The 12,537-nt window shown below is 42.3% G+C and overlaps 1 protein-coding gene across 1 annotated transcript in view; it reads right to left on the bottom strand.

Annotated features, from left to right (window-relative positions):
- Nucleotides 1-12,537, bottom strand: part of LOC124775383 (guanylate cyclase 32E) — a 509,109-nt gene that overhangs the window by 325,708 nt on the left and 170,864 nt on the right. The window contains exon 10 of the mRNA XM_047250218.1: nt 1,798-1,909. Within this exon, the coding sequence (XP_047106174.1) occupies nt 1,798-1,909 (112 nt within the window). The remainder of the gene's footprint in view (nt 1-1,797; nt 1,910-12,537) is intronic.

The raw sequence follows: 12,537 nt of genomic DNA on the forward strand, positions 1-12,537 counted from the left end.
CAGAACTTAAGGACAGAATTTTTTTGTGTGAGTTGCATACTGTAGCACTGCAGAGTGGATGGCCCTTGAATGTAACTGTCCTATTTGTTCTGAGTGAAGTATTCTAACACTAATGAAATATTTATGATTGACTCTCAAACAGTTCTGTGGGCAGCTGTAGGGGCCTAGTTTGTTTTTTGCAGGTTTCAGAATCTTTTATGGATCTTGATAATCTGTAGATGTATCTGCCTATTTTTCCTATTTAATATGATAAATACTCTTGGTAACTGATTTTATATTCCACTTTCATGTATAGGGAACTGTATATCGGTAAAGCTGTTGATTATGTTTTCTTCAAAAGTATGTCAGACAAAAATTGACTCACTTTTCTTACCATTTAAGTAGAAGTGAACTTTTAATGGATCTTGTAAGGCTATTTATTTAGATATACACTTTGTGATCAAAAGTATATGGACACCCCAAAAACGTACGTTTTTCAAATTAGGTGCATTGTGCTGCCACCTATTGCCAGGTACTCCATATCAACAACCTCAGCAGTCATTAGATATCATGAGAAAGCAGAATGGGGCACTCCATGGAACTCAATGACTTTGAACGTGGTCAGGTGATTGGAAGTCACTTGTCATACATCTGCATGCAAGATTTCCACTCACCTAAACATCCCTAGGTCCACTGTTTCCAATGTGATAATGAAGTGGAAACATGAAGGGACACATACAGAACAAAAGCATACTGGCTGACCCCGTCTGTTGACTGACAGACCGCCGACAGTTGAAGAGGGTCATAATGTGTAAAAGGCAGACATCTAATCCCGACCACCACACAGGAATCCCAATCTGCAACTGCAAGTACTACAACAGCTAGGCAGGAGGTGAGAAAATTTGGATTTCATGGTTGATGGCTGCTCATAAGTCACACATCATGCTGGTAAATGCCAAACAGCACCTTGCTTGGTGTAAGGAGCGTAAACATTGGACAATTGAACAATGGAAAAACATTGTGTGGAGTGATGAATCATGGTACACAATGAGGCAGTCCAATGGCAGGGTGTTGGTGTGGTGAATGCCCGGTGAATATCGTGTGGCAGCATGTGTAGTGCCAACAATAGAATTCGGTGGTGTTATGATGTGGTCATGTTTTTCAAGGAGGGGGCTTGCACCCATTGTCGTTTTGCATGGCACTGTCACAGCACAGGCCTACATTGATGTTTTAAGCACCTTCTTGCTTCCCACTACTGAAGAGCAATTTGGGGATGGCGACTGCATCTTTCAACACAACTGAGCACCTGTTCATAATGCAAGGCCAGTGGCAGAGTGGTTACACGATAATAACACTGGACTGGCCTGCACAGAATCCTGACCTGAATCCTATAGAACACCTCTGGGGTGTTTTGGAAAGCCTACTTCATGCCAGGCATTACCGACCGACATCGATACCTCTCCTCAGTGCAGCACTCCGTGAAGAATGGGCTGCCATTCTCCAAGAAACCTTCCAGCACCTGACTGAACATATGCCTGCAAGAGTGGAAGCCATCATCGAGGCTAAAGGTGGGCCAACACCATACTGAATTCCAGCATTACTGATGGAGGATGCCGTGAACTTGTAAGTCACTTTCAGCAAGGTGTCCGGATGCTTTTGATCACATAGTGTATCTAGTATTTTCATAGAGATAAACAGTAGATATTAAACATGAGACAGTGTTCTCAAGCAGGGAGCCATAGGTTAGTTTATGTAATTTAGTAACTGGTTTAAATTTAATGAACACCTGATCAGGGAATGTATAACATTATGACACACCATACTTCTGTTTCCACCTGATGATTCTGCAGACTCCGTGGGTATTATAGTGACATCTTTCATGTCTATCTTCCACAGCAAGCATGCAAGCTTGTGTTCATATCTGTAGTGCCTGCAACAATAAGTTTTCATAGTATTCAAGAGCTAGTAATTTCGGACTGTACATATAACTGTATATTACAGTAATTATTTTTACAAACACATTAGTAGCCTTAATTACACTAACACATATTACACCATGAAACAAAATTGATACTATTTCAGTACTGACATTATAAAATTATTTACCTTTTAAATTTGACTTATTTTTGTTCAAGATGTTGAAAATGCAACAGAAACAATTTTCATGTTTACACTACAAACACAGAAAATAGGTCATTATTGTGTGTTCCATTAGCACTAAATTCATTAGACATGATGAATATGCTTAATTTTGCTCAGCTGGAGCAGGGAACTGGGTGCAGCTACTATCAAGAAATAATCGTGATATTTACCTGAAGTGATATAGGGAAACTGTGAAAACTTAAATCAGAATGACTGGATAGTGATTTGAATTCAAGACCTCCAAAATATGAGCAACTTACATACAATATACACATATGCAAACAACCCCAACTTACCAGTTATCATAACAGCCATGGAAGGGATAAAAGTAATAGGTACACAATACAGACAATGGCAGCGAATATTAAGTCTTGTGGATATAACACTGCTATACTGGAAGTTATACATAACATGGAGCAAAGAAATATGCATGAGGCAATTCCTGAATGGAGTAATAGTTAAAATAAGGGAAAGGTAACCACTCTCCCATAAGTCTTGCCAAGGTCACAAGAGTGTGCATTTGGATGTACTTGTGGTTCGATGTGTGAATGTGTACTTTTGCTACAAAGGCAGCAAGAGCACAAAAGCTACTGTGATGCTGTTTTCTGTTATTTGTTTCTGTGCCTCATGCACCATTTCACTATAGGTGAGTGGTTGGCTTTCCCTTATTTTATAAATATTCATGGGAAATTGTGGAATGTACAAGTGAGACATAAAATGATGAATCAGAGTGTGAAGTGTATTTGACTTGTAATCATGTATGATTTTCTCCTTCCACTGTTACTCTTTAAAAACACTGGGGAGCCATCCTAACCTATGGGCACTATATCCTCATCCATAGGACAGGGAGATTGATGGGAGTTATGACCTACATGCACATACCTCAATCATTGGTGTAATATGTGTGCCACAAAAGGAGGTCAGGTGGCCTGGAGGAGCCACACAAACACTCTCATGTTTGTGGAGTGTACCTCAAAGAATTGGTTGGAGAAAATTGCACATTTACATTATGAGATGAACAGAAAGATGCACTTGATAAGACTACAAGTTCTTGTACAGTTTGCTAATGAGAAACAATGGCATATATTGTATACTGTGCTTATCTCTGGATCACCTGATGACCAGGCATACACATGTGACAGTGGCTTCTGTACAACAAAGTTAAAAGGTGGTCCTGGATGGTATGGCTACTTCCAGGTGTTGTCATCTAGCATTTAATTGGCAAGAGGTATGCAACACTGAGTCCTACGTACCTGACATAACAATTTACAACAGTCAATGGTGATCACTGTCATCAATTGCTGCCCATAGCATCTGACACATGCAGGTGCCTCTCCAGTTATCTGGAATTCTTTCTTCCTGAAAGATCTGTTGCTTAAAATCCCACAGTATGTCCAACCCTTCTTCACTTAGACACTCAAACTACAACAGAGATTTCATCAGGACCCGGGACTTTTCCACTTTACATGTTTTTAAAATCTGCTAAGGTTCTTCTCTGGTTATACCTACAATCATGTTCTGGAAGGCAACACCATTATCAGAGACTGACCGTGGATTTTCCTCATTGAGCAGATGTTCAAAGAATTTCTCCCATCTTTTCTTACTACTGCTGTTCTCTTGGAGTATCATTGCCTCCTCATTCTTTGTTTGTCAGGTATGTGTGAAATCTTCTATTGTCTTGTCTTGTGCTCTGTCTATCCTAAAAATCTAGGCACCCACTTTCTTTGTCTCTAGTACCCCAGAAAACCTATTCCATGGAGTTACCTTTGCTTTTGACTCACCCCTTTTAGCAGTTTTATTTGCCTATCTGTAACTATCTCTAACTTTTCTGAGCTTTTTGGCTACAATATAGCAGGTCAGCAACTGGAAGCAGTTAAATCCATAAGTTATCTGGGAGTACGCATTAGGAGTGATTTAAAATGGAATGATCATATAAAGTTGATCGTCGGTAAAGCAGATGACAGACAGATTCACTGGAAGAATCCTAAGGAAATGCAGTCCAAAAACAAAGGAAGTAGGTTACAGTACGCTTGTTCACCCACTGCTTGAATACTGCTCAGCAGTGTGGGATCCGTACCAGATAGGATTGATAGAAGAGATAGAGAAGATCCAACAGAGAGCAGCGTGCTACATTACAGGATCATTTAGTAATCGCGAAAGCGTTACGGAGATGATAGATAAACTCCAGTGGAAGACTCTGCAGGAGAGACGCTCAGTAGCTCAGTACGGGCTTTTGTTGAAGTTTTGAGAACATACCTTCACCGAGGAGTTAAGCAGTATATTGCTCCCTCCTATGTATATCTCACAAAGAGACCATGAGGATAAAATCAGAGAGATTAGAGCCCACACAGAGGCATACCAACAATCCTTCTTTCCACGAACAATACAAGACTGGAATAGAAGCTAGATAGAGGTACTCAAGGTACCCACCCGCCACACACCGTCAGGTGGCTTGTGGAGTATGGATGTAGATGTAGACCTTTCTGCCTTATTTCTCTATTGTACCTCATTGCTCCACCAGCATGTCTCTCTGTATACAGGGGTTCTTTTACCAAACCGAGCAGGGTGGCACAGTGATTAGCATAGTGGACTTCCATTTGGGAGGCTGACAGTTCAAATCTGCAGCCAGGCATCCAGATTTTGGTTTTTATTGATTTCTGTAGTACACTACTAGCTGCTATTGGGATTGTTCCTTTGAAAGGGCATGGCCTATTTCCTTCCCCATCCTTGAAACAGTCCAAATTTATGCTCAGTCTCTAATGACCTTGATGCTGAGAGCCCACTGAACCTTCATCTTTCTTCCTTCCTTTACCCAATGTTTTTCCAAGTATCTCTTCAACTACTTTCCCAATAGCACCAACATTTGTATCTCACCACTTCCGTACTTCTGGCACTGGTAATAACTCTTGCATGACCTTCACTCTGAACTTGCTTTTTACTCTAGGTCCTTCAGTCTCCATTATGTGTTGTATATTAATGACCTTGCAGACAAAATTAATATTAAAATCTGTCTTTTTGCAGATGGTGCAGTTATCTATAATTAAGTACTATCTGAGACAAGCTGCATAAATCAGATCTTGATAAGATTTCAGAGATTGGCAACTTGCTCTAAATGTTCAGAAATGTAAAATCGTGCATTTCACCAAAAAGTGTAGTATCCTATGACAAAATATCAATGAGTCACTGTTGTAATTGGCCAATTTATATAAATACCAGGGTGTAACACTTTGCAGGAATATGAAATGGAATTATCATATAGGTTCAGACATCCGGGCAAAGCAGGTGGTAGATTTGTGTGACCCATCCTAGAGTATTGCTGAAGAGTATGGGCCCCATAGGACTTACAGAGGATATTGAACATATACAGAGAATGGCAGCATGAATGGCCACAGATTTGTTTAATCTGTGGGAGAGTGTCACAGAGATACTGAAGGATCTGAACTGGCACACTCTTGAAGACAGATGTAGACTATCTTGAGATACAAACTTCCTGGCAGATTAAAACTACATACCAGACTGAGACTCAAACTCTGGATCTTTGCCTCTGCTGCAGAGTGAAAATCTTATTCTGGAAATATCCTGAGAAAGTCTATTAATGAAGTTTCAAGAACCGACTTTTAATGAGTACTCTTGAGATATACTACAACCCTCTATGTATCGCTCACATAGGGATCGTCAGGATAAGATTAGAATAATTATTGCAGGCAAAGAGGCATTCAAACAATCATTCTTCCCGTGCTCCGTATGTGAATGGAACAGGAAGAAACCCAGATAACTGGTACAATGGGATGTACCCTCTGCCATGCACCTCACAGTGGTTTGCAGATTGTGGATGTAGATTTTTGGAACAGTTTGTTTTGTTCTTCTATTCATTCATATATTTTTCATGCACTATCTAATCAAAAGTATCTGGGCATTTCTTAATGGATACTTACATGTGGCGAGTCCACTTTCACATTTATGATGGCTTGAACTCAGGAGACACTTTAAATGAGCTGCCTGAATATCTGTGGAGGAAAGGCAGCCCATTATGCCTCAAGAGGCAAAACAAGAGAAAGTGGTGATGTGGGATGCTAGGGTCTGGAGTGAAGTCAATTTTCTAACTCATCCCAAAAGAGTTCCACTGGGTTCAAGTGAGGACTCTAGACAGGCCAGCCCATTTCAAGAATGTTATTGTTCACAAACCATTGTCTCGCAACCAAGTACACTGTCACTCCATACAGACAATCATTACCTCTGAACTGGGCCTTTATTGTGTACAGAACAAACCACTGTAAAACATGTTTGTATCTTCCATACTTAGCATTTTATTAAACAATGGAAAATCCAGGATGAAATGTAGCAAAATTATGAAAGAAAAGTTGCTAATCACCATATAGTGGAGATGCTGAGTCACAGATAGGCACAACAAAAAGACTGTCACAACATAAGCTTTCGGCCAACAAGGCCTTTGTTAAAAACAGACAACAGGCACACACACACACACACACACACACACACACACACACACACACACACATACACATCCATGATTGCGGACTCTGGCAGCTGAAGCTGCAATGCCACACTGGCAGTATGACTTCAGCTGACAGAGATTGCAGTCATGTGTGAATGAGTTGCATTAGCGTGTGTTTATGTAAGTGTGTGTGTCATCTATTTTCGACAAAGGCCTTGTTGGCCAAAAACTTATACTATGACAGTCTTTCTGTTGTGCCTATCTGCGGCTCAGCTTCTCCACTATATGGTGAGTAGCAGCTTTCCTTTTCATAATATTGTAGCATTTTATTAAGTCCAATAAGTGGACTATGCCCTACTCACGAAAAACAATCCAATACCATAATACCATCTCCTCTGTATTTCACTGTTGGTTCTACACATAATTCCTGTAACATTCTCTAGGCATTTGCAAACCCACACCCTTTCATTGGGCTGCCACAGAGTATAATGTAATTCATCACTCCAAATCACTAATTTCCAGTCATCCACTGTCCATAGGTGTCACTCTTTAGGCTACCTCAAGTGATACTTAGCATTGGCTACAGAAATGTGTGGCTTTTGAGGAGCTGCTCAACCATTCTAGCCCATTATTTTTAACTTACTACACACAGTCACTGCAGTATATGGATTGCTGGTAGCACTATGGTACTCATGAGTGATTTCTTCCACTGATTTCATACAATTTTTTACAGCCACTCTTTGTAATGCCCAATGGTCACTGTCAGTACACGAGGTCTGCCTGGTCTTACTGTGGTTGTTCCTACAAATTTCCACTTCACAATCACATCAACATTCAATCTGAACTTCTTTAGAAGGGTTGAACTGTCCCTAATGGATCTGTTACTCATGTGATATCCAATGATTAGCCAACAATCAAAGTCACTGCACTCTTCTGATGGACTCATTCTGCTGTTACTGCTTCTCTCCACAACAGAATACTCACCACCTTCTCTTATATTGGTGGGTCCATATCTTGTGACAATCAGTAGTCTTTTGCACATTACATATTGGTTCCCAATATTTCTGATTGGACTGTGTATGTGTCTATAAAATATAGCTTCATGGTGTATAAAATTATGAGATTCTTTTTGACACTGTACACTTTGTGACTATCTTATATGAGGTGAACTGTGAAGGTGGTCTTCCTTCCCATGCTTTCTCTCTTTAATTCTGTGTGTTCCATCTATAGTGTTTTAAAATTCCTCACCGTTTGCCTTCCATTAACTTAATACACTCCTGGAAATTGAAATAAGAACACCGTGAATTCATTGTCCCAGGAAGGGGAAACTTTATTGACACATTCCTGGGGACAGATACATCACGTGATCACACTGACAGAACCACAGGCACATAGACACAGGCAACAGAGCATGCACAATGTCGGCAATAGTACAGTGTATATCCACCTTTCGGAGCAATGCAGGCTGCTATTCTCCCATGGAGACGATTGTAGAGATGCTGGATGTAGTCCTGTGGAACGGCTTGCCATGCCATTTCCACCTGGCGCCTCAGTTGGACCAGCGTTCGTGCTGGACGTGCAGACCGCGTGAGACGGCGCTTCATCCAGTCCCAAACATGCTCAATGGGGGACAGATCTGGAGATCTTGCTGGCCAGGGTAGTTGACTTACACCTTCTAGAGCACGTTGGGTGGCACGGGATACATGCGGACGTGCATTGTCCTGTTGGAACAGCAAGTTCCCTTGCCGGTCTAGGAATGGTAGAACGATGGGTTCGATGACGGTTTGGATGTACCGTGCACTATTCAGTGTCCCCTCGACGATCACCAGTGGTGTACGGCCAGTGTAGGAGATCGCTCCCCACACCATGATGCCGGGTGTTGGCCCTGTGTGCCTCGGTCGTATGCAGTCCTGATTGTGGCGCTCACCTGCACGGCACCAAACACGCATACGACCATCATTGGCACCAAAGCAGAAGCGACTCTCATCGCTGAAGATGACACGTCTCCATTCGTCCCTCCATTCACGCCTGTCGCGAGACCACTGGAGGCGGGCTGCACGATGTTGGGGCATGAGCGGAAGACGGCCTAACGGTGTGCGGGACCGTAGCCCAGCTTCATGGAGACGGTTGCGAATGGTCCTCGCCGATACCCCAGGAGCAACAGTGTCCCTAATTTGCTGGGAAGTGGCGGTGCGGTCCCCTACGGCACTGCGTAGGCTCCTACGGTCTTGGCGTGCATCCGTGCGTCGCTGCGGTCCGGTCCCAGGTCAACGGGCACGTGCACCTTCCGCCGACCACTGGCGACAACATCGATGTACTGTGGAGACCTCACGCCCCACGTGTTGAGCAATTCGGCGGTACGTCCACCCGGCCTCCCGCATGCCCACTATACGCCCTCGCTCAAAGTCCGTCAACTGCACATACGGTCCACGTCCACGCTGTCGCGGCATGCTACCAGTGTTAAAGACTGCGATGGAGCTCCGTATGCCACGGCAAACTGGCTGACACTGACGGCGGCGGTGCACAAATGCTGCGCAGCTAGCGCCATTCGACGGCCAACACCGCGGTTCCTGGTGTGTCCGCTGTGCCGTGCGTGTGATCATTGCTTGTACAGCCCTCTCACAGTGTCCGGAGCAAGTATGGTGGGTCTGACACACCGGTGTCAATGTGTTCTTTTTTCCATTTCCAGGAGTGTATACAACTGCAGGATAACAGCACACTTGATACATGGAGAAGCTAATAGTTGGTATGTTTGTTGACATCCCAGTTACATGACATGCCAATCTATCCCAGTTGCCATGTGTCAGTAACAATCTCTGTCCAGTCTAGTTACTGTGTGTGTGGTGTGTGTGTGTGTGTGTGTGTGTGTGTGTGTGTCTGCAGGCATGTGTATGTGTGTTTCGAGAGGGTGGGTGAAAGAGATGGAGAAAAGAGGGCGGAGGCAAGGGAGAGGGAGTTGAGGCAGGGGAGATTGGTGACGGTGGGAAAGAGACGAGGATAGTGATAGTGGGAAAGAGAGAGTGGCTGTGGTGAAGAGAGATGACGAACAGAGGTGGGGAGGGAAAGAGAATGGAAGGTGGAAAAAGGGTTATATAGAAAGGGAGAAAGGTGAGAGAGGGGGGAAAGGAGAGAGAGAGAGGGGGGAGGAAGGAGAGAGAGGAAGGGGAGAGAGGGGTGGGTGACAACTGTGGGGAGAGCCAGGGTTGAAGGGATAGGGGGGAGAGAGCATTTAGTGACAGTTTAATAATACAGGTGAGTATTTACAAATGGCAGGGTTTGTTGTATCATCCTCACATATGAGGGTTGGAACTTTAATAGTGGCAACTATTTATTTACAGCTTGTACAAAATAGATACGTGTTTCAGAGTTTGCCTGACCTTCAAAGTAGTCAACAGCATTGTGTATACCCCATTGCCAGTGATGTGGAAGTTGTAGGATACTCTTAGCAGTGCCAGTTGTGTTGACAGTTTGAATGGCACGGTCTATTGCCCGTTGAATTTGTAACAGTTCTGAATCGAATGCCATGAAGTGTTTCCTTCAGTTTAGAAATTGAGCTGAACTTATGAGGACTTAAGTGAGGGGAGTGCAGTAGGTAGTATAACACTTAGCTGCCCCACCAGTCCAAAAAATCAGTAACAGTAACTTTGAAACAGGGATCTCTTTTGTACGAGCTGCAAATAAATAGTTACTACTATTAAAGTTCCAACCCTCGTACATATGAGGTAGTCAACATTAGAATGTTTGTGGCAAGAAACTATTTTGTGCAAATGATTGACAGTCCTCACCAGGCAGTTTAAGGTAATATTCATCCAATCCTTGTGAGCAAAATATTTCCACTAAGCCATTCTTTTACTGATGAGAGAGGTGCAAAGTAAATATAATTACAGTTCAAACAGCTATTAGTGAAAAAAAGACACTGCACTGATGTTAGTAGTTCCTTCTGATAAATGATATCAGTGCTATTGCTTCAGTTTTCACATCCCATATCCTGATCATGAACAGCAGTACTCTGTTGTGCAAGCATTCATGGTAGCCACTTTGGGGCCCTCCTTTCCCCAAAATGTCTTGTGAATGTTGATGACATACAAGGTCTGTTCAAAAAATTCCAGAACATTCGTAATTTCACACCAGTCTATATCTACATCTATACTCTGCACACAATTTTGAGGTACGTGGCAGAGGGTACGACCCATTGTACCAGTTAGCAGGGTTTTCCCTATTCCATTCACATATGGGGGGGAAGAATGATTGTTTGAATGCCTCTGTGCATGCAGTAATTTTTCTAAACATATCCTTGCAATCCCTATGTGAGTGACACATAAGGGGTTGTGGTACATCCCTAGAGCAATCTTTAAAGCCAGTTCTTGAAACTTTGTTAACAGACTTCCTCAGAATAGTTTACGCCTGTCTTCAAGAGTCTACCATTTCAGTTCCTTCAGTATGTCTGTTACACTCTCCCATGGATTAAACAAACCTGTGACCATTTGTGCTGCCCTTCTCTGAATATGTTCAATATCTCCTGTAAGTACTATCTGGTACGGGTCCCACACACTTCAGCAATATTCTAGGATGGGTGGCATGAGTGATTTGTAACCAATCTCTTTTGTAGGCTGACTGTAGTTCCCCAGTAGTCTATCCATAAACTTAAGGCTACCACCTGCTCTACCCTTGACTGAACCTATGCGATAATTCTATTTCATATTCCTACCAAGTGTTACAACCAGGTATTTGTAAGAGTTGGCCGATTCCAGCAGTAACTCACTGATATTATAGTCATAGGATACTACGTTTTTTCGTATTGTGAAGTGCACAATTTTACATTTCTGAACATTTAGAGCAAGTTGACAATCTCTGCACCACTTTGAAATCTTATCAAGATCTGACTGATTATTTATGTAGCTTCTCTCAGCCACGACTTCATTATAGATAACTGCATCATCTGCAAAATGCCTGAATTACTATTAATATTGTCTACAACATGAACCAGCAAGCAAGCCATCACACTTCCCTGGGGCACAACTGAAGTTACATCTTCATCTGATGATGACTGTCCATCCAAGATAAAATACTGTGTCCTCCCTATTAAAAAGTCCCCAATCCAGTAACAAACTTCACTTGATACCCTGTATGATCATACTTTTGTCAATAAGCTTTTTGGAAATCGAGAAACACTGCACCTACCTGACTGCCTTGATCCAAAGCTTTCAGTACATCATGTGAGAAAAGTGTGGGTTGGGTTTCATATGATCCATGTTTTCAAAAACCATGCTGGATGGTACAGAGAAGGTTACTCTGTTCAAGATACCTCATTATCTTTGACCTCAGTATATGTTCTAAGATTCTACAACAAACTGATGTCAAGGATATTGGACAGTATTTTTGTGGATCACTTTAACTACCTTCTTGTAGATGAGTATGACCTGTGCCTTTTTCCAAGAACTGGGCACAGTTTTTTGTTCAAAGGATCTGCAATAGATTATAGTGAGTAAAGCAGCTACCTCAGCTGCAAATTCAGTATATAATCTGATAGGGACTCCATTGGGGCCAGGAGCTTTGTTCAGTTGTAATGATTTCAGCTTTTTCTCAACACCACTGACACTAGTACTTATTCTATTTCTCAATACCACTGACACTAATATTTATTTCATTCATCTTTTCTGTGGTACAACGATTAAATTGGGGCAGTTCTCCTAGCTTTTCCTTTGCAAAGGAACATTATACAATGTGTGTTATACAATGATGTGTTGGAGCAAAATGTGGTTGTCATCCCTACACACACCTGTGTTAAATGTATAACTGCCAGAAGTTTCACTGTTGTATGTCTGTTAGTGATTGTTCAGTGCTATATTGAGTAGAACATTGTGTTGCAAGGTTTGAAAATTTCAAGATGGCAGAGTTAAGAGGAGCAATGCGTCTGCATTAAATTTTGTGTGAAGCTCAAGAAAATCTTTACAGTGACA

The sequence above is a fragment of the Schistocerca piceifrons genome, chromosome 2 (genome assembly GCF_021461385.2).
Source record: "Schistocerca piceifrons isolate TAMUIC-IGC-003096 chromosome 2, iqSchPice1.1, whole genome shotgun sequence".
Classification (NCBI taxonomy): domain Eukaryota; kingdom Metazoa; phylum Arthropoda; class Insecta; order Orthoptera; family Acrididae; genus Schistocerca; species Schistocerca piceifrons.